Here is a 23,652-nt window from a genome sequence, read left to right as displayed (position 1 = left end):
TGTCAGCATGCAACATTTTAGAGACTAACAAAGACTAAAAAGTAACAAAATGAGATTAAAAAGACTAAAGAACAACGAGACTAAAAAGTAACAAAATGCATACTAGACCTTTCCCCATAATTAATTACTTCCAGCTATGAGTACTACCTTTCATGCTAGTCTTGCTCAGTCAGTTTTTTAGGCCTCAGCATGTCATATTAACAGGACACTAGCAGCATTTCATATATGTTACTTCTCATTAAAATTGAAACAGTTCTAACATGTCCAAGCAGTATTCAGCTTAGCACAGTTTTACCTTCAGCAGAAGGGACTTATTCCATGAATTCACAAGTTCAGCACTTCTTACATCTTGCCAACTTATGAAATTATGAAAAGGCTTCCCTGTCCTCCTGAAAAAGAGCATTTGAACATTCTTATTTAAAACTACAGAACACACACTGCACAAAAATTGCAACATAATTCACCATTTCCAGTCAGGACACTTAACACTAAAGTGCATGTCCTCCTGGCAGATTTGAGGAATTAATAATAGGTATGTGGATGTTTTGAGGATGAAACTTCTCACCAGAATTAAAGAATACATATCTCTTCATCTTTTCCAGAGTACTAAGAACAAAATGGACATACACTTATAGACTGTTCTCAACTCCTGTAAGGAGTGGCTGTGCAAACACAGGAGAACATGAGGAACTGACATTTGTAGCTTTCAGATTGTGACCTGATGGAGTTCAACATTTCTACAGTCTGCATCCATCCAGTCTATGAATACAAATTAATTTTAAGCAACACACAATACACATACTTGTGCCATGTAATGAAAGTTGCTCTCTGCGTTGAGATGCCAAGACCAGCAACTTGCCTCATATGAAGTCCTGCAGCTAAAAGATAAAAACAAACCATACTAAAGAAGGATTTACTTGAAGAAACAAAAATAAAACTTTTTCAAACGTAACCATAAAACCTATGGAATACTTAGGAAAACAATAATTTAAGAGAATATAAATCTCTTCAGACTGCCCAACTAAGTGGCTAAAATATTAGAGAACTCCAAGACAGATAACTGATTCCAAAGCAGGGAAATAAACCTACGTATTTTACAAAAGCAGTTGCGGCACACTGACCCTTTCCACTTTCTGAAAGGCCTGTTGATACTTTACTTGAACAACCTCAGAGACAGACAGGCAGGCAGGTTACATATGCCTGTATAATCAATTAAAACTTGCATTTCACAGGGATGGATGTGAAATGTTAGTATGCCATGATTTTTTACATACTTTGATAATAACATATCTCCCCTTAAGCATGCCTTAATGTTGTGGTTTAAGCCCAGCCAGCGATTCAGCCACGCAGCCAGTTCACTCACTGCCCGCCTCTTCCTCCCTCAGCTCACCGAGGGATGGGAGGAGAATCTGAAGAATGTAACTCCCACAGGTTGAGATAAGAACAGTCCAGTAACTAAGGTATAACACAAACCACTGCTGCTACCACCAATAATAATAATAATAATGGAAATAACAAGGGAAGAGAATACAACTGCTTGCCACCCACCGACCGATACCCAGCCCGACCCCGGCAGTGATCTCACCCTTCTGGGTAACTGCCCCCAGTTCTACATTCTGGGCATGACGTGCAGTGGTATGGAACACCTTTTTGGCTACTTTGGGTCAGGTGTCCTGTCTCTGCTTCCTCCTGGCTTTTCCTCCTCCCTGACAGAGCATGAGACTCAGAAAGTCCTTGGTGAGACTAAACATGACTGAGCAACAACTAAAAACATCGGTGTTATCAGTGCTGTTCCCAGGCCGAAAGTCAAAAACACAGCACTGCACCAGCTACTAAGAAGGAGAAAAAATGACTGCTACTGCTGAACCCAGGACACTTGAGCAATCTTTCAAAATTCAAATTTTTTAAACCACATACCAGTGAATGTAAACTATACTTCAAATTCAGAAGTATAAAAAAGTGCATTTAGGTATACACCAATTTTACTGTTGAATCTTACCTTCAAATAACTGTTACAGAACATTTTTTTTTTCTAATGTATATATAACTGTAAATAATTATACATGTTCACAGCTATTTTCAAAGCAGCTCTGGTCAGCTTCCCATGTAACTCCTCGTAGGCTTCCAGAAGCAAAATTATGTGAAAAAAATATATACTAAGAAACTGCACTTAAATGACAGACTAAGTATTTTGTCCAAAGTACTGTTACTCCGCAGGGCTCTCAATCCCCCTACTTGAACAAATCACAGGTTAAGTACACCTCACAGAATTGTACGATAGTTCAGGTTGGAAAGTACCTTACGATCATCTAGTTCCAACTCCCCTATCATAGGATGCCTCACCTTTAAGACCATGTAGCCCAAGGCTCTGTCCAACCTGGCCTTGAACACTGCCAGGGATGGAAGATTTACCACTTCTTTAGGTAAATGTTCCAGTGTTCTCACTGTTCCAGGGCCTCACCACCCTCACAGTAAAGAACTTGTTCCTTTCATCTATCCTGAACTTCCCTTAAGTTTAAACCCATTACCCCTTGTCCCTTGCTTATATATTAGTTAATATATGTGTCCCTGTGCTTATTATATATTCAGTTCTTGTGTGAACTTTCATGTGTGAAGTTACTCATCTGTGTAAGCATACTTACTGTATGTAAGACTGTACTGCAGACTCTACAGCCAATAGCCTCTGGGTGACAATTACAGATAGGGTTTCACAGAGAAACAGCATGTTCTGCTCTGCTGATCTCTACACATGCTTCAGCAACTTCCCTTATACTGTCTGCATTCCTGCAGGCAGTGGTATCAAGGCCCTCAGTTAGCTGAAAATGAAATCAGTGCTTTCACAAGGCTACCTGCTCCAACTGCCTGCAGAGGTGCTGCTGGCAGTGGGAGTATATGGGAGGAGGACCTAGGAGTACGTGGCTTGAGAACAAAGGTATTTCTTTTTTAGTAGTAGCTGGGTGTGAACTGAAGTCAAAGCCATACCAGTACAACCGTAGCTCACTATGTGTTAGTGGCATGTGCGACTCCTCCCCATCACAACCCGCATGCTCCCACTACCTTCCTGTGTCACTATGATGTTCTCTAGACCCCTTGTGAGCAGAACTAACTTCCATTCAAGACTAAAAAAACCCACACACAAACCCAGAAGACAAACATGCATATTTTTCAGCTAACTTGCCTCTTGGAAGGGTTGAAGGGTTGAACCAGTACCAAAGTGAGAGACAGAAGGGTGGGACCGTGCAGCCAGAAGCAGTTTCCACCTTTGGGTAGCACTGAACTACAACTCATCCACCTGTCCCTGAAATCACATATTTTAGCTCCACAAGCCCTGTATACTAAAGTGCTCCTATGCCTTCTTTCTGCTTCCAGTCACTCCTACCCCTGGTACCGCACCCTCTCTTGCATTAGCACAAACACTGGTAAAGTGCTGCTGGCATGAACAACCACACAGTGATTTAACTCAGGAAACTGCCAAGAGCTTGAAACAAGCCTGTAAAAAGGAGGGCGGGACTCCGTTTGACAGCAGCATGGGGTTACAGTCACTTGCAGTACACAACCACTTCAAAAAAACTTGTCAACAATGTACATAGTCTGGCCACAAGAAAATTGTCTCCTCTAAAACCAAGTGAAAAAAATCTTGCTTCCTGGTTTGCCTCACAAAATGGGAGCAGAGGAAGCTGGTAAGGTCTTCAGGGGTTGAGCTGGCATTGCTATTCTTGTGACAACAGTTGTGACCACTGAGAAAACAGACCAAGAGCCCAAAACAACCAGCTGCAGCTTACACCTACTAATGATTACTTTCCCTATCCTCTAGACTGTCTTCCAAAGGAAGAGACAAGAGCAGTTTTGCCTTGACGCAAGCTGGAGGCGGAGCAATGCTTGGAGACCAAACTGCACAGGGGCTGAACAGGAGGAACTTTAGGCAGTGAATGATGATATACTGAATGATGATGTATGATGCATACACACATGACAAGGAGGCTGGGGCACAGTGAGAAAGTAAGCCTGGTGCAATTGAAAAGTTCACAGCATCAGCATGGCACAGAAGGTGATCCATGCCAGACTGCAGAACACTGGAGCTGATATAATGGGAAAGCTACAGGAGTTGTAGAGTAGGTGCATTGTTAGAATAGTACCCAGAAAAGGGGGACAAAAGTCCCTGAACTATCAACCGTTTCATAGAAAAGGGAACTGTGTGTGTTTCGTGTGTGGAATACTAGAAGATTTTATGCCAAAGTACAACTAGAAAAAACAACAATACAGAAATTGGATGGTAAGAACCATCTGTAGTTTGGATAGGAAAAGCAGGAACATCAGGTTGTAACTGAGCAAGCACAGCTATGCAGCACCCTGCTTTCACTCTCATATGCTCACATATGCGCACACATGCACAAAGCAGCAGCAGAACAATGGGGGCTCTGTTTGTACACAGAGGCACCTGGAGGAAGGAGGACAGACACTGGGGAAGGAAACACATAAAAAAAGCTGGAGCAACAAGGTGCTGTCACTGACATGTAAATCAAGTATGCACACTGCTCCTGGTTCTTTTTCAATCTTCATCTAGCCCCAGTGAAAGAAAAGAACTGTCCTATTTTACATAATGATTGAACAGGCCTTAAAGCATGTTGCAGACCTATGCTCAGTGATGAACTTTCAGTACTGTAAAAGAAGAATCTCATTATTTAACTAGCTTTACTAATTTTGATGAATAATTAAGTAATTTCCCAAACTTTACAAGCCATTACCTTGTACAGCCTCTTTTATTACACCAACAAACTGGCTCCATAGCATTTCAGGATCTAATTCAACCCATCCAGAACGAGGATATAGTGATTCCACCTGTTGACGAAAGACACACAGCACTGTTGCAATCCATAGTTCACAGCAAACAGCATTCTTGTGAAAGTTTGTACAAATACATTGCGTTTTGCTTTCTTTTCTTTTTTTTTTTTTTAATTTTCCAGATCGACTGCAAGAGAAGAAACAACAGTGTTTGTCACTTCTAAAACATGGTCGAATGTGGGTCTTTAGAATACCTCCTCTGTTCAGAAGGAATAAAGAAGCCCAAACCTCCAGGAACTGGGGAGCCTGTAAATCTCTTTTGGGGCTCAAAACTGGAAACCAGCATAGCACAGCAGGCGCAGGATCACCCACCAGAGGGGCTTCCAGTGAGAGTGGAGTCAGCTCTGCTGAGAACATCCCCTTCCATCTCCAAAAATCCATCAGATTTCTTGCATTTCTCGCTACAATCTTTTCATTGCAATAACTATCAATAAAAAATTAACTCTGCAGATCGCCTTGATCCCAAAATCATGAGCCATGCAAAACAAAAGCAGCATGAAACTCATGTTCCAAAGCTAAGGCTTGTTCACACTATGCTGTTACATAAATAGGACATGTGTAGGTCCTACTCGCGTCGCAGTTGTGTCCTACTAACAAAAGTCGGTTTGTTTGCAGAGGAAGTAGTCGATATGACAGGAACAGGCAGGCAGGAACAATCGTTGAGGTAACGAGGCGAGTGGCAACGGTGGCATCCCTGAGGGGCTCCCAACCGGGTCGGGGAGGTTCGTTTCACCCAGGCTTGCCCTCAGGACGCCGACCCCATCCGACCCGGCCCACACACTGCCAAAACCTGAGCGCCTGTGAATGCTGCCCCAGCCGCGCCGAGCCCACACCCGCGCGGCCTCCCAGGACCTCGCAGCTCAAAGCCGCCCGGCGCTCCGGGGAGCGGGCACCTTCGGCCGCGCCTGCATCTGGCTACAGCTCCTGAGGCAAACGCCACCTCGGGCTGCCCGCGCCCGCCGAGTCCCGCCGCTCTCGCCAGGGGGAAGGCGGCCCGAGCCGCTCGACCCTGCGGCAAGGAGAAGGCGCAGAACCAAAGCGCGCCCGCTGCTGCCCACAAGGCCCCTGTCCCCTTCCCCTGCCGCGGATTCACCTTCCGGCTGCTGGAGCCTTTGACCGCGGCCGCCCGGTCATATACGTGGCACTTCACCACCGTGCTCCCTACGTCCACCCCCACCACGTACTGCGCGGCGCCAGCGCTGCTCTCCTGCTGCCCACACGGCATCGCCCCCCGCTGCCCGGCGCGTAACGAGCGCGGAGTGCCGCCGGGCGGCCACCGCCTGAGGGAAAACAGCCGCCCCACCGCGGGGCGGGCGCCCGGGTGGCCTATGGGTGCGGGGAGCGCGGCGGCAGGAGGCGGGTTGTGCCGCGGCACTGCCGTCGGGCTGGCAGGTGGCGCCCGCCACCGGCAGGCCTCGGAGCGGCCTGCACAGGTTGCGGCCCGGCGGCAGCGACCGACGCTGGGGGCACATCGAGAGCGCAGGGCCCTGCCCCGGGTCTGGCGGGGATGCCAGACCTGCCACCCTCAAAGTGGCGTTGTTCTCGGTGGAGTCGAGCCCTCAGCACCAGGATCCCACATCAAGAGCAGAAACAGAAACATAGCCCCTATTCCAAACAGTGCAGCTTTATATACATTTACCAATGCAGCTAGAAGGCTTTTAAGCAAACACCTAAGGTTAAAAGGTTTCTAAAAGTCAGAATTCAGCAAGTACCACTGGAATGTTTCTGCATGGTGCTGTCGGGTTGGTTTAAGCTGAACCCAGGACTGGTGCTAATACTAAGTGAACATGGTGCCTAAGCCAATTCCCCCTTACAAGTGTGCCACATGGAAAAATGTTAAGTAGGGGCACGATAAACAACCAGGCATGGTTACTCCTGGGATTTGATGCTGAAGGCAGTAGGCATCAGTGAACAAACTGTATATAATTATACAAAGTCTTCATCAGCAGCACTTGTCCTGTGCCATCCTTTTCTCTCAGAGAGGCAACCACGTTTAAAATTACTGTTGGAACAGAACGAGAGCCAGAAATATGCCTTCATGGCCCTTAGATGGGGTGGTGCTTTTTAAACAGGAATAACCAGGAATATTCTTAGTTAAGCAATAAAATTCAGGATGCTCAACCACAAACTGGAGTTTATTTTTTACCCCCAATTTAATTAGAAGAATTAGTCAATGTGTCTTTACTCAGTTAATTAGAGCAGGAAAAGCAAAAATCATTAAAAAAATATATCTCCTTGCTCTTCTGGTTTTGGCTTCTCTTACAAATGCTGCACTATGAGCAACAAAAGGATATTATGTAAGGTAACAGTCTGATAATATTGGACCTTTAAACCCAGAATACTAAGGGCAGTGAAAGCCACATGAAGGAGAGGCTCCCCGCCTCACATGTCAGTCTTAGAGGTCACTGGGACAAAGGTTTGGATCACAGGGAACTGAAGGCATGTGAAAGAGAAAGCCAAGGAATGGCTCCTTTGCCTCTCCCTGCTAAGCAACGACCCATTAAAAAGTTGTCATCTTTTGACTTCTATATTCTCTTTGACTGTAACCTGAGAAGTTATTATCTCCTGACATACAGCTAGTAGTTGTACATTAGAGAAAGGTAGCAGGTATTTTGTATCTGATTATTCTTCTTCAAACTCATTTAATTATTCTGTTAGTTTCAGTGAATAATAATTCTTCAGAACTACTGAAGAAAGCTCCCTAAATAAGTTTCAACATGTTCAACTGGTGTAAAAAGCTAAAACCACTTCAAACATTCAAAAACTAAGAAACTTAAAGTAAAATTGGGAAAATGCATCCAGACATCTTTTATGTTTTTATGGTATTAATACATCCCATCTCACTGGAAGGTGAAGCAAAACTTCCAGAAGAAAATGGAGGTGTACATGTTTTTCTTTTACAACCTGTTAATGTAACAAATACATAACCCTCTGATTCACTGTATTGCATGGAAGTGAAGATAAGCCAATTTCTTCATGCAATAATAAGAATTTAGATGCATCTTGAAAAGGAACACTGTATATGCACTGGGAGAATATAATGTGAACCAGCTCACACAATTGCAGTCCATGCGTAGTCTCAGTTATATGGCACATATTAAATTGCTCAATTTATGAGGCTTATGAAATTTTACATTATTGTTCTGTTTGCAATATGATAAAGACAATGCAATAGAGGAGGCAAAGGGTTTTCAGACATGTGTAGCTTGTCCGTACATGACTTATGTGGCACTAGCTTATGTTATTTTGTCATAAATAATATCATTCCCACACAGGCACTCTTTGTCTAGCCAAATCTCTGTCACCCTCTCTTATCACCAACAGGGATAAAAGCCCAAGTTCATCTTGGCACAAACAATAAATACTCAATTTGAAGTGAAGATGTACAGACATCTTCACATCTCTTACATAGCACTGCAACACTGATAACGACCCTGTGTGACTTCTACTACCACCCTAGTCTTCCTGTTTGAGTGAGAGCATGTAGATGCCATTTCCACTGTTCAGAAGACAGAGAATTCACACACCTGGGGACACATACCCATCACCACAACATTATGTCCCATACTTCTGCATCTTCTCTGCTGAAATCCTCTATTTCTCTGGAAGGCATGACTGGTCTTATCTTTTACTGGAATATCAAACCAAATGAAGGAGTAGAGGCAGTCCAGGGACCTGTCCAATGCTGTAGCAAAGGAAGGAGTTATTAAATAAAACCAACCAAATGGCAGAACATCAGGGACAAGATCACCGCTGGCAGGAATGGCAAAACTCCTACCATCAGCTATATATATTGAATACTTGTAAGCAATATCACCATGCACAGCATGTTTCAGTCAGCAACACGTACATTTTTGAGGATGATGCCGAGCAAAAGGGGTTTGCCCCACTATCCAGGTTAAAATAGGCCTTGAGAGATGGGAGTGCTGCAGATCCAGTAGACCTAGTTACTAGAAAAAAACCATGACATTTTCTAGGATTAGATTATTAATTCAAATTATTTCCAAATTATTAATTAAACAGTATTCGGAATAGCTGTAATTTTTCTTTTAAATAAATGTATTCTCAGGTGCATTCTGTTGTGTCTGATACATAGGCACCTCTTCACACACCCCAAGCTTCCAGTCTGAATCAAACTTGCCACTGGCAGTGCTAACAGGAATTCCAGCTACTGAAATCTAGGAGAGCAAGATCCAAAACTTGTAAAGAACATTTTTTCTTTAACTTCCCTTCTTAAACTGTATTTTGTCAAGATGCACCTATCTTTCTGTTTCATCAAACTCTTATTTACCATTTTATCCACTTCCTTAGCTCTACCACTGTAACAAGTTTTAACATTATGAAAGCACTGACCTCTGGGTCCTTTAATCAGTTTGCATTTAAAAAAATAAAGAACCCTCTAATGTCTACTGCTCCCTTGGTTGGTGCAGTTCACATACATTATTCAATAAACCTTTCCTGGAAACTTAACAGACTGCCCAAAATCGACAAATTTTGCTGCAATAATTTAGCATATGACCATTCTCAGTAGTTCCTCCTGTACTCCTGCCAGAATTTACTGCTCTCCTTGAAGTCAACAGACAAAACCACGCACAATGACATCAGTTAGTCTAGCCTGTTAGCTTCACGGGCGATCCGAGTTTTACGCAGCAATGTGATGTTTCCTAAGCAGTTCCATTCTTGGTATATCATCCTGCCCTCACACTGTGAACAGTTGTACCAACCCAGCTGCTCTTGTGGCTCCACAGCGAACTATCAGGCTGAAAAATAACATGGGGAAAGAGTTTCAATCGGATTAATTCCTTTACATGGTTCATAATGTGGCGATACAGTTTGGCATGATCCAGTGGAAACAAGTAAGAGACTGGTTAAGCCAGCATTTTCACTACACAATTGCACATCAAAACTGTGCCCTCATACATGAGATTTTGCATCATGCCTGAGGCACAAGAAGTCCTTCCTTTCTCTGCAAGCTCTGTGACAGAAGACTTTGACAGAGAATGAGGTGGACTTTAGGACAATCAAGTTTTAAGCCAAGAATTTATCTAGCAAAGATAAGTAAGAACTGGGTATTTACTATGTTAATATTTCATTATTTGCCCATGCTTTTAACCCATTCCAAGTAATACCTACATTTGGAGATGTGCAGGCAGTATATACAAGATAATGTCCATCATCTTCTGGATGCTCTTAAGGAATTACAATATGGACTAAAAATGACAGAACTATGAGCAGCTTTAAGAAAATAAGAGATTGAGTCCCATATTTGTATATATATATATATATATATGTGTTTGTATATACACATGCGATGAATGATCATTTATACCTAGAAAATCCAGGACTGAACAGCTCTTTAAAAGAACATTGATTTCAAAGTCTGGACATTCACATGAAAAATATCTAAAAGCAGAGAGAGGGAAATTGCCATCAATGAAACAAGAACAACAACAGAATGGATATACTAGAGGCTACAGGGAATAAAAGCACTTAAGAATTATAGTTTCAATAAGACCTAGCCATTAGGCCAGTGTGGGGGGAGAGGAGGAAGAAGGAAGGAGAGTTAAAAAATAAAGCAAGGGGAAGGAAACCCACAGAAAAATCTAGAAGAACAAATGACCTCAGTATAGGCTCAGTAAACTCAGAGGTTGTAAACTCTACACTGCTCTCCATTTACTCTGCTGAGTTAAGTTTCAGCAACTGACAGAACATTTCAGCAGTTTCAAAGAAATATGTACTGGAAGAAATATCAGGATCTAATAGTAGATACCACATTCTATCACAAATTAGTGCTAAATCTAAAACATGCATAGGTTACTCTAAAAGAGATCACTTACTTGCACTGGAATCACAGTTCTTGCTTCACCCTGTACCCTCCAAATGACAGAAGTTGACAGCTTCTGATTTTATACATATATAGCAAGTATAGTAATTTATTGCTATTGTTACATGCACAGATATTACATTTTGGCTTTTGATTGCCAGCCTTGGTTTTTTTTGCAATTACACAAAATATAGGACTAAGGGTGATTATCAACTTTTATAGAGCATTGTTGATGCAGTAACAATAACTTTTACTAGAAAAAAAAAAAAAGTAAGTTTTAATGAAAAATGTCTTCTCTGTCCTTTCAGGTTTACTGCTTGCACTTGATGGCACTGCAACTCCTTTATTCTGTTTGATTTGTACCACCTTTCAAAGCAGAAATGAAAAAGGAAATTTGTAAATTACAAAAAAATAAGAGCAAACACCCCTTCAAAAATTGGCAGCAATAAAGAACTGCTGTTGGAGCCATGGATTCTTTTGGTAATAAACAACAGCTACTTACCTAACGATATCCAATTCTTCGAAATACGTATCAGTTACAGTCTCAAAATTCATAGGTCCTCATGCACCTGAATTTGGATTCTTTTCGCCAAGAGTGTGTATTCAGACTGCACTTATGCCCTTGGTGTCACAGTGTCCCCTTTCCAGAGACAGAAACAGAAGAACATAACCTCAGTACTACTCAGTCTCAGTAGTAAGGAAGGCTGATTATGGAAAACATTTGGAGATCACATCTCAAATAAAAAAAATAAAAAAACCCCTTTACTGTGAGTAACCATTCATTCTTTGAGATTCCTCACTCTCATAGGTCTGATGAACTAAACTAAATTGAACAAACTTAATTTTTGAATGGGAGTGTCCACGCAGTATTTATTACACACGAACTGATATATTTTAAAATTATCCCTTTACTTGTTTTAATTTCCTTTTGTGCTATTTATGGAGATGGGAAAAGTAACGAGGCAGAACTTGCCATGCAGGGTAACAGCAGTACTTAAGTCTATTGACTAATCATTTGAAGACAGCTTAAGAAATGCAAGATTGTATCTTGGCATCTTCATGTTGAGTAATACAACCTGAAAGTATATACCAACCAGATGTTCTATACAGAATATTGTTACACAAAGTTTCAGCAGCTGGTCACGCTAAGGGTATACTCCATTCTTTATGCCAGTTGCATTAAACAAGCTGATTCACATGATCTATGAGAATTAAAATAACATCTACCTGAAAAGCTGGTGGGGCAGCTGGCAAAAGACAGAGTTTAACAAAGTTCAAAACTCACAAAGATGCTACAAAGTAACTGACATGACTACTGTGTTCATTATGCTTTAGAAGAGAACAAGTAGAGCTTGAACATAATCTTAGAGATAACTGGTGAAAGAACAAAATTCAGCACATGGTCTACACAATACAAAGGCAAGTTTATTTATCCTGTCTAAGGGTAAAATCTATCAACACTAATTTGGCAACACTGGATTTAAAAAAATCTGCTATTCTTGGGGATAAGGAAATTAATTATGAAATCTACCTTGCAATTTGTCTCAAATTCAAATACATTACACTGGTTTTAGTGAAGTTTGTCATTGTGCTTCATTCAGAAGCCTTGTTACAAATGAGGTGACTCTTACTCTACTCTAGCAAAAACCTCAGCACAGCATTTTGCTCCAGGTACAGAAAAAGATGTACAAATATTTCCAGGTACCCATGGCTCCTCCTACTTATAAGTCATGAGCTGGTTTTGCACTTATGTTAAGAACCACTAGGACCAAACTTGCTGGAAATTAATCTTCCTGCTCTTTCTATAGCAATTTAATAAATCCAATGGGTAACAGAGGGGAAGAAATTTTGAAAGATCAGTATCTAGTTAAATGCTTTTAACTGCAAAGTAACCAGCAGCCTTTTCAACAAACTTCGTATCTTTAACTGAATAGTAGTTGAAAGCCATCAAGAAACAGCTCAGAGGTGGGCAGTTGCTGCTTCTGAGAATCACAGAAACTGGACTTCAACATAATTAATTTCTATCTTAAAGTTTTGGTTTGGAGCTTACTGAAGGTCCCATATAGTATTTGGAAATAAACCAGTGAAAATAAATGATGTTTCTTGTTTCAATATTTAATCCAAGCAGACACAGACACAATTTATAAAATTATACTATTGCATTAAAGTTTTATATAGCATTTAACTTTCATGAATGTTTTTCCTTCAGTGTATCATATATTCATATTTGAAAATATCTTTGCACAGTCCTTTGTGCGACTACATGCTAAAAATCTGCAAATGCACACTTAACACTAAACAGCACAAAAAATACATTCTGTATCCATTCATATGCAAATTTAAAACATTTCACTTGGCAGATAAACAATGAAAAGTTATTTTAAAAAAATCAGAAACTACAAAAATGCGCACATAAAAGTCTTCCCTTTTGGATTTTTACTAAAATACTGCTCTGTATAAGATCTAATGAAAAACTCCAGTGCTTACAAAATACTTTATATCTATGAGAAAAACAAATGCTTAAATTTATATCTGTATGAATTAAACATAATCACCTTGTTAAAATATAAAACTGAAATCATAGGGGACATGGCATAGGTCAATGCAGATGTCACATCTAGCAGGACATGTAAAACTGTAATTAACTGGGCACCAGGCAATCAGCATCATAGAATACATAAACTAAAAACCAGGGACTAATACAATATGCAGCAGCTACAGAATAAAGTGTTTAATCAGCTATATATAGTAAACATAGCAATTCTACTTGAAGAGGAAGTCTTAGTCAGACGTCATTAGTAATAAAAGTTGCTGTGTTTACCGGTGATGAGTAGTGTCCTTCATAACTTTGTTTCTAAAAGATCTGCATAAATTGACTATCCAGATATGTCACAGTTCTGCAATGCTAGAGCTTAACATAGTGTCCTCTCCATCATAAAAACTTCTAAACAGATCTTTTCTCTGACGGTCAGATAGCTCACTTAAGATATGGGGGAACAGCAGCTGTGACTCATAACTTCACATAAACAATTCCAAAATATTGGCACATCTGCACCATGGCAGTCTCGTGTTACTAAAGAAAATAAATCACTGAAGCATACAACTTTCTCTTCACAGAATATGATTTCAAACCCTCTTGAGACTAGATGGATATAGAAAGAACAAAATATATTTTAAGAGTGCATATACGCTATTCTACAAGGTTTGTGATACCAAGTAAAATGAAATAAAATTTCTTAACCTTGTTTTTACCTCTGTGATCCTGCAGCTTGCTGCTATTCTACAAACACTGCTGAGGCAACAACTGTTTCAGAGAAATCAATATTAAAAAAATCCTATACCACAACAACAATATGAAACTTGGTACTACACCAAGAAATGGAGGCAAAGCACAAGGTAGGGGAAATGAAAGAAAATCTGCATACTTGTAGATCTAACATGAAACCTTGTTTGGAGGCAACAAAATGAATCACTAATTAGACCGAAGATTTCTTCTTAATGTCAGTAAGAAGGGTACTTGTGGGTTAAAAATGGTACAGGCACCTTCGAGCCTTCATTTTTCCTATGTAAACCAAGAATGATGGAGCTATTTTTACAGTAGCACTCCCTCCAAAAATACAGGTCAACCTTTTGCCTGAATATTCTTATGGAACATAATAATGATAATTTAATTTTGCTACAGAGAACTTCTATCACGAAACTGAAAAATAAATATTAAAAGTCACTAGCAAAAAAAAAAAAAAAAGAAAAAGAACCCACCACAGAGAAGTTTTCAGGGTGCAGGCTCTTATAGGGAGAAAAGGACTCTAAGTAATCATAACTTTGACAGCTATGTACACACAAATGGACATCATGAAACTCCGGCCATTTTTCTACTTTAGGAAAAAAAAAACCAAATCAGGGTATCACTAACATTTTATGAGGCTCTGTAGATATGCAGTAAATATCTATGCTATTTTATCATCAGAAAACAATGATATTGATAATGCTGGTGATTAAAAAAAAAAAAATTAAATGTACATTACCAAAGAGGTCTCTATTTTGCAAATTTATATTTTTTTTAACTCATCCTATAAATTCATCTCCTGAAACAGGTTCTGCATCAGCACCCACTTTTTGCCACTCTAATACTACAGAGACAATAATACCTACATTTTGAAAGCTGGAAAGTTTTTGCCCTGATATAAAACCTATAGTTCACAGTTAGAGCAAATTTGGCAGCTCTATTGTAGTTAGGTTTTAGTCTCCCTGATTCAACTCAGAAGGACCTGGAGAGCCAATATAAAAGCTGCATTTAAATAATTTTTCCTTTCTGTCCTACTACACTATTTAAAAATAAGCTGGAATATAAGTGTCATACTAAAGCAACGTTAGATGCCCAACTTATTACCATTCCATATCCCTCCCAAAAAGCATGGCAATTCTGAATTAAGGTTGCCACTGTTATTGCTGCTTACCTGGTATAGTCTGTAAGCCACTGTTTAGAAACCTAGGCACAATTGATGACATGGTAACCTTAACTCAGCATTTCCTAGCTTTTGCTAATTTAAGTCAAAGCAATCAAGGTTCAATATAATTTTTTATAGTTTTCGTAACAACCTGAAAATCATAGCAAATAAAATGCATTTTTTTCTATATTATACTTAAAGTGGCTGGTCTTTTTAATAGAGCTTTCTGATTTTTTTAGATGACAGAACATAACAGTGGGGGAAGAGCTGAAGATAGGATACACCTAGCTACTATATTTATTCCGAAGATTTTGGCGGGCCAAAATTGACAGCCAGCTTTCTTGACTTTCGCTTGCTGGAAGTGTTTGGTGTTGATTTGTTATGAGGAACTCTTGGAGTAGCCACATTGTCTTGAAATGAAACAGTTGATTGAGCAGCTTGAGGAGATTTTAAAGGAGCTGAAGAACTGTCTTGCTGTGTGTGGTCAGAAGACGCTGGCTGTTCATTCTTTAGTGGTGCAGCTTGAGGGAAACTCTGAAACTCCTTGTGCTCAAAGCTTTTCTTGCTGGCAGCCCTTTTTTTAGTTACCTTTAAATGAAATAAATATTATTTAACAGAATACATTCTCAAAAACCTTCAAATATTCCACATTTAGAAAACATGCGTACAATTTTAGAAATAATTTTCTAATCCTAAATAGTGCTTCATAGCCCGGGTATTGTTTCAATCATCATGTAGGCACATTTTTTTTTTTTTTTTTTTTTTTTTTTCCCAGAAACAGAATATTTAGACAATCCCACAAACAACCTTACCTGCAGAGGTATAAACTGGTTGTGAGAACCAACAGGTATAGCTCCTGCAAGAGACACATTTCCCGGGTAGGAGCCAGGATAATAATGTTTAGGCACTGGAGTTCCCCACGACACTGGACCAAACATGTGAGATGATGAAGGCATTATATTAGCTGTGAAAACAAGTAACTTTTAGCTCGCTCTCGTCAAAAAGAGGATACTAACTCCCAAAGACCCCAAAAGTACACCAACTACATTTGTCTGCATGTTGTTTCAATAAAGCCACATACTATTCATGTTTACTTGAAAATAGGTATTTATTTATCAAAAAAATACCAAACATTTCTGCTTTTACATGACTACACCTACATGACAGCACAGTTAAAAGCACTAAGTCACATCTGCATTTCAGAGCACATGTAACTTAGCATCTTCACATCCTTATCAGAGTGAACTGTATTAGGATACTTACCAGTGGGTTGTGCAAATACTGGAGGAATAGATCCAGGTGGCACAGGAACTCCCAGTGGCTGATAATTTGGAAACATTGGTGGAGCTGGAGGCGAAGGGAAGTTTACTCCTATAGCACTCTATGAAGGAGGAACCAAAGGATCACAAACGGACACAATGCAACAGAGATACAGATGTTAAAAGAGCTTTTGCATACTCACCAAACGCTGTAAAGCAAAAAACGCAGCTTTCTCCTTTGCTTCAGCTTCAGAATGACACTGTGGTCCATGAACCAACAAACCATTTGATAATTTTATGTGACAAACTGTCATTGTCTAGAAAAACAAGGTAAGATTTTTGAGGGAATCTGTATTGTTGACAAACAAACTGAGAAACAGAGGATTTGTTTGTTTTGGAAAAAGGCAACAAAAGGAGCTAAGATTTATTTTTGGATGGATTTTCAGTCCAAATGTTTAATACAGAATCACATAATTATTAGGGTTGGAAGGGACCTTATAGATCATCTAGTTAGGACAGCTGAAACAAAGTTGATTAACTTTTAACTTTTGCAGAAAAACCTTTTTACCTGTGGTGTTTTTAGGAAAGAGAAATCTGGTTGCGACATTCCAACAAGGGAACAAATACGGCAAAGTTCAGCAACAGTAGACAGTGCAGGCTGCGGACAAGCAAAAGGGTGACCTCCAGTTTCCAGTGCTGGTGTGTTCTGAGGGCCTCCAGCGCTATGAGGCTTGTTCATATAAGCAGCTGACAAAAGAAGAAGAAAAAAAAAAAGTAAAAAAGCTGTAGCACAAACATTGCCTGCACTGAAAGGACAGCAATTTTGCTATTAGCAGAAAAGTAAAAAAGCATATTTCATTTTTCCTGATATTTTCATATCTGATGAACAAAACCCAGGACACTACATACAAAGAGATTTTTAGATCCGAATAAAGAAGCAGAACTGAAAAAGATGGACATTTTATTACTGTATTTTGAAAATAAGTACTATACTGTTAGCTATGTTCTAAAATGCCACTACAAGGTGAAACTCTGAACTATGAGCTGATATCCAAACATACCCATTTTTTTACTTTGTCTGTATTGCAAGGCAGCTCCATGGCAATCTTGTCTGCTAGGGGGAGCAGGAACATCATTAACTTGGGCTTTCACTTCATTCTTTGTTTCCTGGTCAAAGCCATCTATCTTCAAGATCTCTTTGAGCATTTGTGTTCCTTTCTTTAAAAATAAAATATTTTTTCATTAAGGGACATGCTGGCATTCAGGTAACACTACCTTTTCACTTAACTCTGAATATCATAATAGGTAACCCAATATGAGGTTTTGTTTTCCTATCAGAGGAAACATTTTATCAGAGCACAGATAACAGCATCTTAGCATGAACAAATGCGTTTATTTTTAGAATAGATAATTAAAAGCTCATCAATATGTTTAAAAGGCAATACAAGGTTTCACAGACTTTCTTTAAATAGAAGTATTGATGCCAAGATAGCAGATGCTAAACTGCAATGTAATCATCCTGCAGTATACAGACCATGGCAAATGATTGTGGTGACAGATGTTCTTCATTTGTAGCTCTTGCTTCCTTGGAATAAGTCTGCACTTCATTTTCTTTGGAAATTTTCAAAGAAGCTAGAAGGCTTTCAAGTTCATTGTCCTTTTTAAAACAAATATAGAAAAAAGATACATCAACTTAGTATATCACAAGCAGATGCAAGAGGAAGGGTATACGTTTGAGATTAAGTTTATGCTTATTCAGGACTTTTTTTTTCCTTTTAGCTTGTCATGTCTGCTCAGAGTGTGAACAGATACCCAAAGACTACATCAATTTTTGCATACAAAAGATGCAAGTGTTGACCAATACAGGATTGATTTAAAGAATGACCAAGGTTACACAGGTTTGTCTTGTATCTGCTATAAACATGAATTTGCACAGAAGTGACCAAGAATAATTGGACCAAATGAACTGGAAATTGAAGTTATTCAAAAAGCACAAGAAAAATGTCTAAATACTACCTTTCCACCTGTACAGGGACCATCAACTGCAGCTTTCTGAATTACAGGCATGTTGGGACTTTCATTCCTCTTCAAAAGTTTGACATTGTACTTATTCACACCTGCAAAATTCTGAAATAAACTGCAGCATTTATTATTGAATACTAATACTCCATTACTCATTGTAACACAATCACATTAGAAATGCATCTACAAATAGCTTTCACAAGCTAATATTCTTCGAGGATTTCAGCTTGCTAAAAACCTAGCATTTGTGTATTGCCATTACAGCAAAGCTTTTAGAGTCTAACAGGAATAGGAAAATAATTTGTATCATCATTATACATCTTATGCACTTTCTCTCACTTTGTCTGTAAAATCTCTAGAGAAAAAAAAATCTCCAAAATAAAATTTACTTAGTAGAAGAATCAAGATGCCAGTTACAGAGAAAACTGTAAAATAATGAACCAGATCAGAGTAAAACGAAAAGAAAAGAATACATTTAACTCAGTACAGAATAAATTACCTGTTTGTTTGATATTTTACTATGTGGCTGACTTTCACCTCTTGTAACTTTGGAATCTTCTTTAACTACAAAAGAATGTATTCTTTTGAAATGCTCTTAAAAACTATAATAATCAAGACTCAAAGAAATAAATGACTCTGTACAAGTACACCAAGTTGCACTGATTTGAATGGTTGCATCAAATGTTTAATTCATACTTTATAGGTCATTTGCTGCATGCTTTTCTTGTAGGATAAAATGAAGTATATGCAATAATATATCTAACTTTATTTTTAAATATGATCACAAGCAGATTTTCAAAGACAAGTTGTGGTTTGTTTGGTTTTTGGCTTTGGTTTTGGGGTTTTTGGGAGGTTTTTTTGATGGGGTTTGGTTTGTTTTTTTTTTGTAATCAGATGGGTGGAAATTCATAATAATGCTGAACAGCTTGATTAAAAGGTTCAAGTATGCACACCAGGACATTATTTGACAATAACAAGTGCAACATAGTGTTTATGCAACTATAGTAAACTATTTTCTGTTGATAACCACAAAAACTCAAAAGGATTTCAAAGAAGATTAGCTAAAGCAAGTAGTTTTCCTAAACAAAGTGTCTAATTATAGTACTTACATTTTTTATATGGCTCCTGCTTTCTCTGCTGACCTTTAAAGCTGCTGTCATTGAATCCTGGCTTGTAGAACTGACTGCCAGTTCCCAGCTTCATTTCCTGAGGTAGAACTGCACCCTAGAATTTTAAACATCAAAGCTTAACCATAAAACTATTCATGCATTATTTACATAGTAGTCCCATATGATTACCTCCTTCCACAGCTATGTACACCCTGTATAACAATACTCTCATCCAGAGGATTTATTTATTTGTAGCATTAACTAGAAAGTTTTCTGATATAATGAACTGACATATAAAATTAAGTACCTTCACATTTTGACTCCAGGGATCTGTTTAAAGTTTATATACTAACCTTCTCATGCATGTTTTGCTGAATGTGGTGAGACTTCCCAGAATTCTGCAGTGACTGCCATATGCTGCAGAATTCATCATCTTGCTTACTCTGTGCCTGACAAAATAAGAAATAATACCCCCAACAAGCTCAGCAGCTTTAAACTCAACTTCTGAACAGCTAATCATATATAAAGACATTCTGAAAAATGTCCAAGTCTAACAGTGCTCAGATAGCAGGAATTTTCGTACTGATACTAGAACTTTGCCCTATATAATTTACGAAACAGGCTATTGTGGTAGGTTGTATTTATGTAACATCCTTTCCTAAGAACCACTATTAAACAGAAATTATCTTAGTTTGAGATTCCTTTGGTTTTGTTATTAATTGAAGTTACGATCACTGAGTATAATTAAACTCAGACAATAATGCAAAATGGTTTTAAAAGCATGCTCTCATGTTTGGTTGCATTCTTAAATTTTATTATTAGTATCCTATTTTGTAAGGCCTTATCAGCCAGTCTCAACTGCTTAATAACATTATAGGTATGTTACCACAGAACTGAAGCCCAGCTATGTAGAAAACCCACTTTTGAAAATCTAGACTCTAAACAAGTACAACACAGGATATTATACTCATTCAAGAACTGGGACAAGTTGCGCTCCAGTCTGTATCAGGATTAAAACATCTGATGTACTAAGCCAAAGCTATCTATTAGTCATGAGAAGCCCAGCTATGTAGAAAACCCACTTTTGAAAATCTAGACTCTAAACAAGTACAACACAGGATATTATACTCATTCAAGAACTGGGACAAGTTGTGCTCCAGTCTGTATCAGGATTAAAACATCTGATGTACTAAGCCAAAGCTATCTATTAGTCATGAGAAGAGGGGGCCACTTTAAACAGAGGGCCAAAATATTGAGACAACTGGATCCACTACTAAATGAATCAGAACACTCACTTTATTTTTCTGATTGCCACATCCTTTCTGGGGTGAGTTAGAGGTGCCCTGATTTTCAGCCCTGAGATTGTAATGCTGTCTTCCATTCATCTGCTAAATCATGAGGGAAAAAAAACACCAAAAAAATCAGGAGTGTATCATTGCCTTAAATTTTCTTTGGAAAGCAGTTTTTCTTGTATAGATTTAAAAAACATGAGACAGGGCTTCTCAAACACACCTATAAACAACATGAAGCTACCCATTCAGCTGATTTTCTTTAAAGAGATCACTTATTAAAAAGCAAAGCTTAATTAAAAACTAGTGAGAACCCCAATTCATCTGTAATTTTCCTGCCTTTACTGCATTTTCAAACAAAATAAATCATAACCAAGAAGCAAAACCGACAAGGATATCATGTCTTTTCTGTCTGAGCATGGACGAACTTGGCCTACAGGAAGAATTACTTGGAACAGAGCTTTAAGGGAACAATTACATCTCTGCCCAGCAAAGTATTTGTTGACACCAAATATTTGTCTCTTGGAAAGGCAGCTGGAACTACAATTGTCAATAAGGGCATTTTGGTCCTCTTCATTATTTGATTAACTCATGTCATAAAAATTATCCTACTTTTAACATACCAATATAAAAATTAAATTTTGTTTGTGCCAGTGAAGGGGATAACCATGGTCATAGTTCAGCTTCTATGAAAAAAACATTTCTGTACGAAGGAAGGAAAAGTCTTACTTGAGTAGGAACAAAAAGGGAGCGAGGAGAATGGTTGAGGCCTCCAAGATGCACTTTTTGTGAGCATACAGATGACAGATCAGATGCATATGAATTGTAGTTATTCACAGCTGGCTGAGGTTTAACTATGGCCGTCAGTTTTTGATTTCCCATTTCTGACCGACTACCATGAGACAGGTTAATTAAGGCACTTGATGGCAGACGATAGCCTCTGGCAGGTGAGCACCTTAAGACAAGTAAATGACACAGCTCTTTCATGTAGTTCAATTGTTGGCATTTCATATATTTTAACATTAACAGGCTGAAAACTGTATCCAGTATTGTTATCCAGTGATAACCCCACTGTTCTGTCCTTTGGCCTCTGGCCGTCAAAACCAGAAAACAAGTAATTACTGCTACTCTGAGTTTATATTGTACCTTTCAGCTCTGAGCTCAAAGAAATTTTAAAGACAAGAGAGTTGTTATAGCACAGTTCTGTAGTATTTATGTAAAAAATGATGGAACAGGAAACAATTATTCTTTTTTCCAAGATAAAAACTGAAGCCAGTAGCAGAATTATAAATAGAACTTATGTAGCATTTAACCAGTTTTACATCTTCCTTTATGATTTTGAATATTGAAGATTTTGTGTGTTACAGGATATGCCCTTGCAAGCGAAAGGGCTGTGTTATGGTTGCTGAAGAGAGGGAACAGGTAAGATTCTCCTCTAATTTCTGTCATAAAAAACTCAATTTATCTAAGAACAACAGTAAAATAAAGCCTGCTGGGTAAATGTTTGCACTTAGAAGTTCACCTGATTACTCAAATACAGAAGACTTATCAAACTTCTTGAAACACAAGCATTAACCATGCCTCCACCTCCTGAAAGAACAGTTCAGGTTTGTAATGGTTCAGAGTCCCTCCTTCAGAGGAACAGATGATTACTATTTTTCAATCTACATGTTGAAGACCTACTGATTACAACCTGTTTTGTACATATTCATTTAGAGAGACATTTGGATTTAGTGCTTTATTCTGCTGGTTGGTATTTGCTTTCTACAAATCACAAGCTTATAAGCACTCAAAAAAGCCTAAAGAGCATTTCCAAAATATATATTTCATAAAAATTATCCATACTCAGAGAGGAAAAAAACCAAAAAAGAAAGATAAAAGAAATAAAAAGTGACCAACGCTGTTCAGAAAGTTTTAAAAACAAGTATTAAAAACAGTCACTGAATCCAACAGCAACAATTTCATGCCATCTGTACCAACAGCATGAAATGACTATGAAACCCCCTGCACACACCTTATAGTTAGGCCTCCAAGGAATTCTTCATCAAACAGAACTTCAAAGAGCACATCTGTTTCTCTACTGGCTACAGAAAACAAAAAAAAGTCATCTTAGATATGTAACAGCAGCTGTTTTCATCTAAATGATGTAAATATCCATATTAGTTATGCAGTAAATTATAAAAATATCAAAACCTTACTAATCAGCTACAAAACCAACATTATTCCTTAAATGAGTTAATTAACAACAACTCAGAAATGTTTCTCAAAGTCATATATATGCCCTTTTAGATTATGTACAGTGCATAACAACTTATCAACCTGCATTAATAGAACTGCAATTTATAGCAGTATCTCACAGCTGTCAAACTGCCAGAAAAGAGATGCAAGCCATCTTTATGTTCAGGCAGTTGGAAACTGACAGCTCTAACATTACCTTCTTGCATAATGATAGACTAATACTCCTTTAAAATTATACTAGCATATACTCATTACAGAAAAGATACCCCTTTTAAAAAGCTGCACTCAAGTCTAGTCTATTCAAGATTCTGTTGAATGCCAACTGAATGAGAAAACAACTACTTAAATAAATACATTTACGGATAATCTTGTCAAAGAACGTATAAATCCATGCCATTTAACAGAAATGGAATATCACAGAATAAAACCCAAATTCCAAATAAAACAATCTGAGACAAATCATATTTGATAAAATTTTATGCTTCGTGTAAGTATTAAGGCTAACATTAATTAGTATCTCTACTTTTCCTAACTTTGCCTGTATCTTCCCATAACTTTATTTTGTTTCTTTTTTGCTGTCTTCTTTCTCACAGATCTCTGCCTTCTTCATATTAAGAAGAA

At 38.5% G+C, this 23,652-nt stretch overlaps 2 protein-coding genes across 17 annotated transcripts in view; both read right to left on the bottom strand.

Annotated features, from left to right (window-relative positions):
• GK5 (glycerol kinase 5) overlaps positions 1-8,409 on the bottom strand; it is a 32,267-nt gene extending 23,858 nt beyond the window's left edge. Inside the window, exons 1-4 of one of the 2 annotated variants that reach the window (XM_080622328.1) lie at positions 8,370-8,409; positions 4,746-4,839; positions 803-878; positions 296-389 (exon numbers count right to left, since the gene is read on the bottom strand). In XM_080622328.1, the coding sequence (XP_080478454.1) occupies positions 296-389; positions 803-878; positions 4,746-4,839; positions 8,370-8,408 (303 nt within the window). In that variant the 5' untranslated portion in view covers position 8,409. Of the gene's footprint in view, positions 1-295; positions 390-802; positions 879-4,745; positions 5,259-8,369 lie in introns of those variants that run through there. The other variant, XM_080622327.1, reaches the window with a different exon arrangement.
• XRN1 (5'-3' exoribonuclease 1) overlaps positions 7,679-23,652 on the bottom strand; it is a 43,177-nt gene continuing 27,203 nt past the window's right edge. For 9 of the 15 annotated variants that reach the window (XM_080622314.1, XM_080622323.1, XM_080622322.1 and 6 more), the window contains 14 exons: positions 22,808-22,877; positions 21,523-21,748; positions 20,800-20,892; positions 19,858-19,953; positions 19,505-19,619; positions 18,895-18,959; positions 18,390-18,500; positions 17,908-18,030; positions 17,435-17,591; positions 16,942-17,120; positions 16,577-16,690; positions 16,378-16,495; positions 15,927-16,078; positions 12,761-15,702 (listed from right to left, as the gene is read on the bottom strand). In XM_080622314.1, coding sequence (XP_080478440.1) covers positions 15,412-15,702; positions 15,927-16,078; positions 16,378-16,495; positions 16,577-16,690; positions 16,942-17,120; positions 17,435-17,591; positions 17,908-18,030; positions 18,390-18,500; positions 18,895-18,959; positions 19,505-19,619; positions 19,858-19,953; positions 20,800-20,892; positions 21,523-21,748; positions 22,808-22,877 — 1,910 coding nt within the window. In that variant the 3' untranslated portion in view covers positions 12,761-15,411. Of the gene's footprint in view, positions 8,528-8,692; positions 11,307-12,760; positions 15,703-15,926; positions 16,079-16,377; positions 16,496-16,576; positions 16,691-16,941; positions 17,121-17,434; positions 17,592-17,907; positions 18,031-18,389; positions 18,501-18,894; positions 18,960-19,504; positions 19,620-19,857; positions 19,954-20,799; positions 20,893-21,522; positions 21,749-22,807; positions 22,878-23,652 lie in introns of those variants that run through there. The other 6 variants (XM_080622325.1, XM_080622315.1, XR_013957281.1 and 3 more) reach the window with 5 other exon arrangements.

Source organism: Psittacula echo (genome assembly GCF_963264785.1).
Source record: "Psittacula echo genome assembly, chromosome: 7".
NCBI lineage: Eukaryota > Metazoa > Chordata > Aves > Psittaciformes > Psittacidae > Psittacula > Psittacula echo.
This window is presented reverse-complemented; position numbering and strand designations above follow the sequence as displayed.